The 12,804-nt window shown below is 45.5% G+C and overlaps 1 protein-coding gene across 1 annotated transcript in view; it reads right to left on the reverse strand.

Annotated features, from left to right (window-relative positions):
* Positions 1–11,133, reverse strand: part of GAP43 (growth associated protein 43) — a 61,573-nt gene extending 50,440 nt beyond the window's left edge. The window contains exon 1 of the mRNA XM_009466668.2: positions 10,861–11,133. Within this exon, the coding sequence (XP_009464943.1) occupies positions 10,861–10,890 (30 nt within the window). The 5' untranslated portion in view covers positions 10,891–11,133. The remainder of the gene's footprint in view (positions 1–10,860) is intronic.
* Between the last annotated feature and the right edge of the window lie 1,671 nt (positions 11,134–12,804).

Below are 12,804 nucleotides of genomic sequence, written 5' to 3' on the forward strand. Positions count from 1 at the left end.
TTCAGTGATTGGAGCTGCCATAGTTTTCTCAGACAATCTATTCCAGTGCATCACAGTCCTTTTGACTCTTCCTAAAGTCTAGTCTGAATCACTCTGATGGCCCATTAAAGACCATTACTCCTTGTTTTATCCACCCTGGACAGGAAGAACAGATTATTCTTATTTTCTTGCACTTGCCAGACTAGCATCCTGACCCATCTCAGGCTTATTCCTTTTAGGTTAAACAACGCTAATTATTTCAGTCTTTCCTCACAAATTCCCTTGACCTCCAGCAATTCTCACTATCCCAGTCTGCACTCTCTCTCACTGGACCACACTTTTCTTAGAGTACAGTACAAGACTAAGGCATGACATTTCCGCTGAGACTTACATGTGCTCATCAGAGCTGAAGGCTTATTAGATGTGTCTTACAGCCTATACTCCCATTTGCACAACCTGATAAGATGATGCTTTCCTTTTTGACAACAGAATGATGTTCTAGACTAACCTTGAACTTGTGGTCCTCTAGTGACACTGTCTCCCCTCCTGAAGGAGAGCTAGCTGCCCTGTTGGCTCCCATGGACAGCTGGCTGCAATTTATTAATCATTCCCATGGAGAGCACTTTACATTTGCTCTGATGCTGTTCAAACCAGGTCCTTGGTTTAACAAGCTTGTTTTAAATTCCAGTAATTTCCACCAGCCTATACCTGCTTCATGCCATCTGCAGATTTTAAAAAGACACTACCTCTAGACAGTCATCCAGGTTGAAATTAAAATATAAAGTACAATGTATTTAATGAAAACATGAAGCACTAACAGGCCACAGCTCAAGCTTGTGGCAACCCGCTCAATAGAGCTTTCTGTTTCGACAGGAAATCAGTGAGAATTGCTCATTGAGTAGGATTATCTACAGCAGTTCTGCATCTCTGCTGTAATATTTTCCTTTGGACCATGTTTCTTTGCTTTACTTATGATAAAAGCCTGTGAGATAATGTCAAAATCCTTACAGATGACAAGGTATGACAACTACTTCCCCTGTATCCACAAGGCTTGTTATAGAAGAAAGCTAAATTAGTTTGACATGATCTACTCTTGACAGATCTGTGCTGGCTCCTAATAATCTCCTTTATTTGATTATTTCTACCATCTTTTTTTCCAGGAATGAAGTTAAACTGAGTAGCCTATAATTTCTTATCTTCTCCTCGTTCTTTTTTCACCCTTCTGACACCTCATCCACCTTTCATGAGTCTTCAAAGCATTCAAAGCTCATGGTTCAGAGATTGCTTCCATCAGCTTTGTAAATAAGCTAGGATGATTGGAAACAACTATCTTACATCAGTACATCCTGACTTGTTCTGCCCTTTTCCTAGATCCTGATCTTCCTCCTTTGTGGCATCTATTAATTGTTTTGGGCATCAACTTGCAGTTGACCACATTACTGGAGACATGCAAAATGGGCATAAAATGCTTTGGCCTTATTGACAATGTATGATGTAAAGCTTTAACCAAAGCTCTTCCCTCCCCTCCACGAGTATCACAAACACTAAGGTAGAGAGTCAGGATGATATTCTTTCACTCTCTTGCTCTGGCCCAATTAATATTTTATTTGTCTGTGCAAAATAGATCAGCTTCTCCAGGAAACACTGGTCCCAATATTTTCTATAGCCTAATAGCACATTCTCCTGGGAGGTGAGGGTACAGATCTACTCAGGCAGAGATGGTATATTCACCACATCCCTGGGTAAATACTTAAGCAAAGTGTTTCTGGATAAAAGGAAGGTAGTACATTCCCTTCCTCTTGGATGCATTCTGTGCGGACACTTGACCTGTGTGCTCTGACAAATTTACTCATTTTGGCTCTGCAGGGAAAGCAACTGAAAGAATACTTGGTTTGTAGATCCCACGGTAGCTTAGCTGTTAAGTAGGTATTGAGCTGATTATTGCTTATAAAACTAAGGATCATCTAGGCATGCCAGTAAGGAGCCTTTAAATGTTTAGGGGACTTTACAGGTCTAAGTGTAATTATCTTAGGACTTTAGGCACCTCCACAGTTAGAAAGGAAGGAAGCTCTAAAGTTCTACAGCCTATGACAGACACCTCTAAGAAGGTAGTTCAACTTACAACAATCCCTTATTTCTCAGTTCAGAACAATGGTAAAATACTGTGATACATGTCAGACTCCTCTTGTCAGCCACACCCTAATTAAAAAGTAATGAAATTCTACAAGATAAGGCATTGCCTTATAGTATCTCTTCCTGAATTGTGGAATCATACAACTCAAAGGAAGAAAACAAAGAACATAAGGAAGAATTAACTGAACTTTACAGGAAGATTTGCTAATAATTCCTATAAGCCATTAGGGCTCATTTTTCACTAATTTGTCAATTCTTTTGTCTTCCACAAAGTCTTACACACTGGCATCATAATAGAGGGTTCTTTTGCTGCATATCTAGTTTTACCATATAAGAGGGAGCTTCAGGTATTGATTCACATATTAACTTTGCTAACTGTCCTCTGGAAGTTATTCAATTTCTGTTTACTTCATGGAGGTTTCAGTTAGCTTCAGTTCTTCAGTTATTTTGGGGGGAGATCTTTTTTCTTTGCTCCATTCATCCTTTCCTTAGGATTTAATCTCTTCTATCTGGTATTCTGACTGGAATTTAGGATAGAAGAGAAAGGCCGTTTGCCAGATCCTGTGCTTTAGCTGGGACTGGTTGCATCCTTATCATGCTTTTGACTGCAATTTTAACGGTCAACATTAAACATCAATTTTCTGTTGCGGGTGTCTGTCCTCAAAACTCTATGTAGGGCTTGAACTTCCTCTGGGTCTTCCACTGGAAATGCAAAGAGCAGGAAGGGTTAAAACCACTGTTTTTCATCTTTGATCAGGAAAAGGCTCCATTCTGACAGACTCCAACTCAGCAAGGAACTCTTTGCAAGCTGCCAGCCTGACTACTCCAACATAACTAGCTAAGAATTAAAATCTTGACCGTAAGAAAGGTGCCCCCAATTCTGAGGAACACAAGCACCATTTCAGTGCAGCTCTCCAATCTACAGTGAAGTGCCCCTGCTGAGGATAAACTTTTGGTCCAGTTTCTAAAAGCCCCTTTGCCCCAGTTCCCCATCGTTCCAGTTCCCCGTTGTTCCAGTACCACCTCCCAGCTGCACCACGCTTCTCAGGCATGGTTGAGCAGGTGATGCCCTCCTCGCATTTTCTCAGCAGGTGATATCCAGCCGTGGACTTCACTCTTACGTGAAACTAAATGGCTGCAAATTTTACTGTCAGCAAATCAGCAAGTGATACTTGTTTCTTTATGTCTACCCTTCCAAACCTAGATGATTTTTTATAAAATTATATATAAATCCACCACTGAATACCTTACTCCCAAAGCTGTGGGCAGACCGAAGAAGAAATGATACAAGAAGAACAATGGTCAGTTCAAAACCATTGTGGTTTACATCCTGTTGGTTTCAATTTGAACTAATATAAATGATTGGCACCTTGTGCAAAAGAGCAAAGCAATACCATGCTGCCCCAACCTGCGCACCCTTGAGTACTTAACATTGCAGATTTATAAGGTCATTGGATACTATTAATAAAATAAATGGATTAGACTCCATTCAATGGTCTGATGAACTGGATGCCAATTGATAATGGTCTTAACAATTATAAGAGTAATCAAAACTGTAAATTATTCTGGACATCACCAATTATTACAAATCATCCCAATTCATAAAAAGCCTGAAGTTCCTGAGACCACAATTTCACTCCTAGGCAATTATGAGAAGAGTGAAATAAAACTTGCTTCAGAGCTAGGTTCAAATCCAAACACACTCCCCCTGTGCCTCTAAATTTTAGGGGCATTCAAACCAAGGGAGTAGGATTCTTTTAGAGCCTATTAGCTTTATTAATTACCAGCCCTTATAGAGGTGTCTCCTACAGAAAGAATTTTTAAATATTGTGAGATGTCCCAGCTTTCTATAAATAGAGATATACTGTGATTATGGCTGGAATTAATTCAAGAAACTTCAGAAGTAAGATGAGTAATGAATGGGACTGACATTTATTGGTTATAATTTAAAAGAATATAAGTACATCCTGGATTCTTTTTCGAGGCATCAAAGCCAACCAACCCTGGTGGGAGGAAGGCAGTCTCAGGACATCTTCTTTTGGGCCAACAAGACAGCTCGAGCACAGCCTGCTACCCAACAGTGGCATTAGTAGCCAAGGAACAAGCCCAGAAGAAGTATGAACCCTCAAGAGAGCAGGAATGGTGATACTAGCTTGTACTGCATGTGTTGCTCCTATGGCAGCCATACCCCTCCCCAGCCGCCTGCTGGGGGTGGGCAACCTTTTACCTATGCTAACAGCAATGGGATAGGTAAAGATGCGCCACTTTGCTCTCTCTGTCTATAGGTGCTCATTTGCAGTACCTGCGACAGCTGCCCAAGTGGAGGAGAACTGGGGAAGCTGCAAAAGCAACTGGAAGCACAAAGGAAGAAGCCATGTGGTTTTCCCTCCTACCAGCTTTCCTTCTGATACCAGTGCCAGGAAGGGTGAAGGGAATAAGACCCTGGTGGTAGTGGCTGATGCTGCCAGCAGGAGTCCCCAAGAAGAACAGCCTAATGGAGGGCTGGTACCCAGATGGAGGAGAGAAGAAGCAGCAAGAGGACTGCATGGTCAAGGGAGCAGGAGGAAGACAAGGAGCAGAACACATGGGGAGAGGAGACGAAATGAACAACAGGCGGAGACAGCAGGATCAGCGTAACTCCAAAAGCACAAATTCCTTTTGTTATATTAAAAACAAATCACTACTTTCATTACAATATTCCTCCACCTCATACACATATTGTAGGTTGCTACAGGCTGGGTCGTTATGATGGTAGCAGAGGAGCTAGCACACTGGTGAATAGCAGGGAGAAAACTAAGTTCTAGCCCTACTCGCAGGCTCTAGCCCATAGTAGGAAAGCCTGGGTCTGGGAAGAAAATCAATGGTTTGTGTTAAAGGAACTCAAGTGCCTAATAAACATCCCAGCACTGCAGGCGTGACTGAGGATGGATAAAGCAATGCTTTGCCTGTCTAAAGCACCTCTCAACTGAGGGCATCTGAATCCTTTGTTTCTTCCCACACTAATTATTTAGTTTCCAAATTAAAGTAGCATCTTGCAGAGACAACCATGACAGGTAGAGAAACTGTGCTTAGATCAAGTCAGAAAGCAGGTTAATAGCACTGCTAGGAAGAGAAAACAGCTCTCCCGAAACCAATTCCTATATACTAACTACTGGCCTGTGGTGCTTGCAACCATGAAAAGCCATGGAGTTTTACACACACACTCAGCAGGTGATAGAGAGAGCCCTAAGGAAATATAAACACCTTCTCCACATGAGGCCATCAGAGCTCTAAGGTTACATGTCACCTCCCGGTGTGCTCAGGAGGATCTTCGAATTGTAGATGAAATGAATATGGATGCATTCCAGACTTTGACTTTGGACTTCAGATGTTGAAAGGTGTTTCACCCAGATACCTGCTCTGGTATTCCCACAGCAAGGTATTCTGGTATTTCCACCAACAAGGCATGTGCACCTTCCACTGGGCCTTTCTGGAAGACCAGTCTCCTTTTACCAGCCCGGCACTTCCCTGTGTAGAGCTACTGGGCTATGGTTGTTGCCTTACAGCTGGACACTGGTCCTTCAAAACTCAGATGCAGCCAGGTATGGAATGCTGCCAAATCTATCCCTGGGACTTGTCAGACTCACAGCAAACATGGGAATCGCACAGTGACTTCCAAAGAGACTCAAACACAGAGAGCCGCCATCAAAAAGTTTCCCATCCTCAGGCGTCTTTAGCCTGGAACTGTCATCAGAGCTATCGTTCATCCTCAAATCCAAATAAAGCCCTTCCTGTGCAGGGAGGAAGCCCAAAGCAACAGAAGAGACAACTCATTTACGTGCAGGAGGAGGGGACAACAGGAGAGTTGTGCAGAGGGAAGGATGCATGGGCCAGCAACGTGTGGACTGAGCAAATGGTAGTCAGCAACAGACTATCAGCCTACTGGGAGCGTGCAGAGGTCTCAGGTTATATGTACTTGGTGCTTTTGCTTCATACTATCTTGGCCAAAAGCAGAAGCAACCTTCCACCTATGCCTGCTGTTTTACCTGTTAATACACCAGTCTCTCAGCATATACCTGCCTGCTTGGTACAGACTAGGCAGAGCCCACTTACGCCCCATTTCCTCTGCACGTGGAGCAGACGAGAGACACTGAGGTGAGCACATGCCTCACAGCATGAGGCCAGCGAACCCAGGCAGGTATACACATCCTCCATTTACATCAGGCAAGACTATCAGCTTGCTTTCATCTTGCAACGGGCAAAGGGCCCAGTTCACCTTACCGCTAGCACAAGAAGGCCTTGCAACTTGGCAGGTGCCAGCAGTGGGGAATTCCTGCTCTGGGAAATGGGGAGAGGGAAATATAATGTCTGTGTAGGGTGGCTACTAGATTGTGGGATGGGATCAGAGAATCCATGACAGCTGGCCTGAAATGAGAGAGGACTTGAGGTGAAGCCTCTTTGCAGTTTCTCCTACTAGTCAGTCAAAGCCACATGACTGGAGGAGGGGTCCCTCTCATCCCTCATCCCCAAGCGATGCCGACCCTCTCAGCATGGCATGGGCAGAGTCTGGAGCTACAGCCCATTTTCTTATCCTGAGGCACGAGCAGCTCTGAGATCATGCAGACACCCTCAGCATTGGGCCAGGACAAGCCCTCAGACAATACATGTCGGTTCCTCAGGCTGCACATGTGTACCCAGCCTGGCACAGGCAGACACAAGATTCAACGCAGCCCTCTCAGCAGGGATGCCACTACGTACCAGTGGGTACTGCCTGGCTGTTTTTTGCTGGGACTCTCATTCAGGAGCAAGTGGCAATAGGCAATTTGGATCAACGGACTGGTTTCTTTCCCACTAAGCATTACTGCTGTCCTTCTCCCCCTGGAAACTCTGCCTGCAATTAGTTCCCTAGGAGGGGTCTTGTCTGTGCCATTAAGACCAGTTACATTACGCGATCCAGGAGAAATCAATGTCTCTAATAGTCAGCAAAGGCAGCGGAGGAGGACAGGGTGATGGGAGGGGTGTTTCTCTGGAGACACCCTTCTCGGGAGAAATCCCAGGGGTATCGCCCCAGGAAGAGAAATAGTAAGGACCTGGAGTAATTAAACTTCCATGCAGCAATTGTTTACCGGAAGAAGCACAGAAACTGCTCGGTGTCTCTCAGAAAGGCAGAGGCAGTGGCTAGACTCTCCCCAGGTGCAGATGAAGTGCCTCTGTCCTGAAGTCAATGGTCTGTGGTGATTTACACCAGGCTGGCAAGCGGAGGGAGGAGGGGCGTGGATGGACACCTTTCCTTTAAAATACCCCTTTTCCTCTCTCCACGTCGGTGTTTAAAGGTAAGACCATGCCTTGCGAGTTTTGAAGCATCTGGATTGTGCTGCATAATTAAGTTATTCTAAATGTGGTCCAAGACATTTTAATATCCTGAGGCAAGAAAACCTTAACCCTGCATGCATCTTCTTCTCTCTCTTTTTCTCCATTTCCTCCTTCCTGCACACATCTGCAGTTCCTGGAATGACAAGACACCTCACCGGCGGGCTGTAATTGCTAAAACCGTTCCCTAATGCTTCCTCCTTCTCCAATTGCATTAAACTGCATCTTTAGAGGTACAGCCCTGTTTATTCATGCTGCTCGTGTGGAAGGGGAAAGAAATGCAGACTGCCTCTTCCCCCCTCCCTCCTTTGATTTGATGGGTGTGGCAGGTTTAAACCTTTGCAGCCGCTGGCTCTCCAGCACTGGGGTGAGGAGGAGAGGACAGAATGGGAGGGAAGCCGTCGGATATGGCTGGTGATGAATGAGACTCATCTCACCCACAAGTGGGAAACCTGCTTGCGGGTTATTGTTTAATCACTCATGCAATCCAATACTGAGCACATACCCCCATAACGTCCATCTGTTCTAGTATGCGGTGCATGCAGCACTTGCATTTTTAGCCACCTATCTAACTATCCAGCTCTGCGTATTACTGACTGCATCTCTTGCTGGGAGTAAACGTTAAGTTCAATTTTTCAGAAATTGCTTGACCCAGCCTTTCAGTTATGCCACCTTTTAGCTGAATATTTTGTGGGCACAGATTCAGAGCTGCAATCAACTGTAGGCAGAAATGACAACACCAAGCTATCTACATCTCTCATGGGCGGCCACAGTCAGTCAGATACTTCACTCTTCACACTGGCATCGCACCCACAAGAAAGAATAATCTGCAAGGTATGAGTGTGTGAACATATTTGTCTTTGAGGGGTGGGAGGACAGACACATACAGGCACACCTAGACACAAATGTGAAGAGATTTCTTCCACGCCCAAGCCTGTAATTTCAACATTTTGCTCTTTAGCTGCCAGAAAGGCGGGACACCAGGGGCTTCCTCTGCAAAATAATTTGAGGAGAGCTATCTTTATTTTGGGAAGGAAACTCCTGCTTCTGCTGAAGAGCCCATTCCATCTTTTTCTCCCTGTGAAAGGTCTGGTTGGGGACAGAGGAAGAGCACAAGCTGAAAACTGAGGTCTTTTTCTTCTCCAAATTAAATCTTCCTCTGGTGTATCCCCAGCTTTGCTGAGCGAACTGCTATATTGCCGGTTTGGCAATCGTGGTGTGTATTCAGGTATAGGAGCAGGAGCTGGGCTCTGAGCCCAGGAACATCCACCGAGTATGCATGGGCAGGCACATTCAGGTTGTATGGCTGCATAAGGATCAGAAAGCATGTGCGAACGACTGCGTGTGTGCTGGTGCATATATGTGTAGTACAGATGCGAGCGACCGGAGAGCGGAGATGTGTGCCGCACATGCACGCGCAAAGGGGTGTGTACCATGCGGTGGATTAATGTGCGGAGGGGGAAGAGAGGACGATGTGCGATCAAGATACCTGCATGCCGTGCATTCCTGAATATGTCAGAATACAAAACGACAGGAGTAAACCCATAGAGATGTAAAGAACAGATACATCGGATTATTATTCAGGAGCTTTAATGCCCAACCTGTGGTGGTGTGGGCAAAATTATTCCCCTCCCTCAATAGCTCTCTTCTGACTCCAAAGAATCCCAGAGCTACCTACTTTATTTTAAAATTTGCTGTGCACCTCCGCCCACCGCTCTGTCACTCTGCCTCCCTGTCTGCCTTCCTTCTCCTCCTCTGCTCTTTTCATCCCATATTTGCCAGCTGAACGTGCTCTGCTGGCTGGTTGCAACATGTTCCCCCCCCTCAGCCATCACCACCTCCCTCCAGATTTTAGTGAACGTATCATTAATTGCAAAGCATTTGAAAAACCTGCATGGGGAAAAACACAGGATGACGCAGGGTCTCTTTCCAGCCCGTTCACCTGCCCCTCCCCATTATTCTACAAAATTGCTCCTTCGTTTGATAAGATACACATCTCCATTCAGAAACACACCTTAACCTGGATTTTCTTTCACCACTGTGCTGTTCTGTAACTGGAGTTACTCACATCAGTGTGTTAGGCTATTGCTCCAGAATACTGCAGTGCTATATTGTACGAGATATATAAATGCACGCATATATAAAGAAAGTAACCAGTATAGTGCTGTACCCAAGACTGAGTTGAGTTTTGCACTCAGAACAAGGACCAAAGCTCTTTGTTGCTACCTACAAATCTGTTATTCGGGGAAGTTTCCAAAATGCCTTACAAAGATATCTGGGGCCAATTCCTGCCTCAAAGTTCCAATTGCATAAATCCAGCATCCTCCCAAGGAAGCCCAAGAGGTTCAGCAAAAATCGGGTCTCTTAATCAGGAGCAGGTTTTGGCTTTCACATGAAATAAAAGGGGAAAGGGTGAGGGGGAAATGACCAAAGTAGCTTTTTTTTTTCAATTTCATTATCATTTGGTACATAAAAAAATTGGCACTGGAAACTAGCCACCACCTAAACCTTCTTATCATCCTGATTCCCCGACAGGAAAAGCCAGGTGGTACCAGTAAGGAGAATGAACTGGTTTCCAACAGGTTCACACTGTGAGCCTCTCTTATCCCACCCGAGTTGAGAGCTAACAGAGGCGTGGTCCTCTGTCTCTTTACCAGCTGGTGCACAGTTGTCTAACTGGTTGTACTATGAAGGGTATTGCAAAGAGGGTGACTCTCCCCCTCCTCTGGCTAATGCTTTTGTTATTAATTAATTGCATTTTTCACTACAGCATAGGTTGAAAAAAAAGCTTCAGGTTAATTCTTGCTCAGATTGTCATAACACGAAAAAAAATGAATGCACCTGTCCTCCGAGCCACCTCACAGCACATGCACATAAAGCATCTCCCATTCATCGGAGCCAGGAGAAATAGCGAGCGTTCTGACCAGGGATCAAGGCTCACTGGGCATCCTTTCTTTTTTGGCATAAGATGAAGAATTGCTTCCTTTATCTCCAAGGTAGAGCCAGATCTCATCACGTTTCCTGCCAGCCGCACCCCCCTCCCCGTCCACACCCTCAGAACCACAGACAGAAAATCCTAGGCAATACATCTGCCCGCTATTAAAAAATAAGAAGAAAAGAGGGGAGATTCTGGTAGCTCCCCAAATGTGGACGTAGGCCACCCCCCTTCCCCACATCACCAGCCCCAGAAAGGCAAAACAGTCATGTTGAAGGGTGTGAAAAGAGCCTTCAGTCGCAAGATGCTAAAGAATTGCAAAAGAGACGTCTGCTGAAAGCAGCTGAAATTTCCTCCCCCCCTACCCCAGCCCCTCACACGCTTAGGCAGACACGCACCCCACGGACACCCAGCAGCCTGGGGGATTTCTTAACGGAAAGAAATATAAAAATCTTCAGCTCTACCTGTTTTGTTCTTCTCATACAGCACAGCATGATCGTATTGTCCCCTTCCTTCCTTCTTCTTCCTTCCTTCTCCTCTCTCCTTTTCCTCTTCTCTCTCTTATCTCTCCCCCCCACCCTCTCCACTCCCTCCCTCCCTCCCTCTCTCTCCCCCCCTCTCTCTCTCTCACACACACATGCACACACACGCACATGCACACACACACGCACACACACCAGGGCAGTTAGCAGCAACTGTAAGGTCCACAGCTATTGCTCATCACACATGCACACGCTGCCTCTCCCTGCCTCCCTCCCTCCCCTTCCCAGAATTGTTCACCAGCTCTCCCTGACTCGTCACCTCCCCACCCCACCCCCACCCCAGCAGCCCCCCCACCCCACCCCCAAGTCCCTTGCCAGCCTCATGAATAATTAAAATCTCCAATCTGGACCCAATTACCCAACGACTTTCCCACTGTACAGAAGCGACAGGGGAGAGGGGACACTGCAGACTGCGGAGGGGGTGGGAGGGGTGGGGTGGGGTGTGTCTGGGAGGCACCGGGCGAGGAGGGGGCCCAGGCGGCTGGGGAGCCCCCAGCCCCACTCCCACTGGAGCAGCCGAAGCCCCCAGCACCCGGCCACGGCCAGGAGTGGGATTTATGGGGGAAGAAAGCATGGGGTGGGGTGGACACGGAGGGGAGAAGAGGGAGCGGGGCTATTGCCATGGCAGGCGGTGTATGCCATGCACAGGTGACGTACCATAGGTGGGAGCTGCGAGCTAAATGGGAATCGGAAAATATGTTAAAAAGGCTGTTAAAAATCCCCCTCCCCCTCAGCAGCACACTCGCAAACATATATGTCTGTACGCGCGGCGTTCTTCGTGTGTGCAGGCACAAACCCTGCGTGGTGACGTCCTGCAGCACCGAGTGGGACAACTTTCTCCCTTGTTCCCTCAGTCCATCCTAGAGACCTTCCACAGGCGTAGAAAATGATGCTGCTGCAACAGATTATTTTTTTTTAGAATAGCTTTTAGAAAACCTGCACAGATCACCCCTTTCCCTTCTGTGTAGATCTCAATTAATTTCAGCGCCTAAGGAATTTCTACATCTATTTATCTCTGCCTGCAAATTGCTGTAAACTATTACGAGGAAGATGTGCATGTTCACACACACAGCCACCCCCCAAGCACGTCTGGGAACAAAAATGTATGGGTTTGCATGCACAGAAGATCATGGCGACGCGTGAGCCTGAGCGAACATTAATGCGCACACACCTCCCCAAGCACACGTCTTGAAAGTTATAACACCGTGTTTTCTCAGAATATATTTGAGCAGGATAGCTATATCTGTCACTGTGAAAAAATATTCCAGACAAGAGTTAAACCAAAGTATGACAACGTTGAGCATGTTAAAAATATAAAAAGACTGCTGGATTTTTAGGATTTCATCTTCCAAAATTCAAATTTAGCTTATTTTATTTACTGTCTCTGGGAGGCACAGTCAGATGCTGTTCTCCTTTTTAGCACTAATGTCACTGCATCAACTTCTCTGCCACACCATGGAGTTACTTCTAATTTATTTTTAATGTAAAATGGCCCACAAAAGAGAAAAAAATTGTCTTAGGTTATTATTAAGGCCTTTGCTCTTTAAATATATCTAAATACATTATTAATACGAATATTCACACATGCGTGTGTGCCTATACAAATAAACGCATACATATATAGATACAGTTTCTGGAATACCCCTCAGCGCAGACTCCTACATAATCATATTCAGTTGCTATGACATCATTGCAGTTCCCAGTACCCTGTATTTTTTTAAGGAAAGTAAACAGCATTTCAAAGAGAATCTATCTAGCTGTCTACATCTGTATGTAATTTAAGGGAAGTGCCTTTTAGGGTCAAGCAGGTATCAGTGTTAGTCCTGGTTTGACAGTCTAGAAAAGGGAAATAATGCCATGATAATG

The sequence above is a fragment of the Nipponia nippon genome, unplaced genomic scaffold, assembly GCF_047370975.1.
Source record: "Nipponia nippon isolate SJK-2023a ecotype South Korea unplaced genomic scaffold, ASM4737097v1 scaffold_2, whole genome shotgun sequence".
Lineage (NCBI taxonomy): Eukaryota > Metazoa > Chordata > Aves > Pelecaniformes > Threskiornithidae > Nipponia > Nipponia nippon.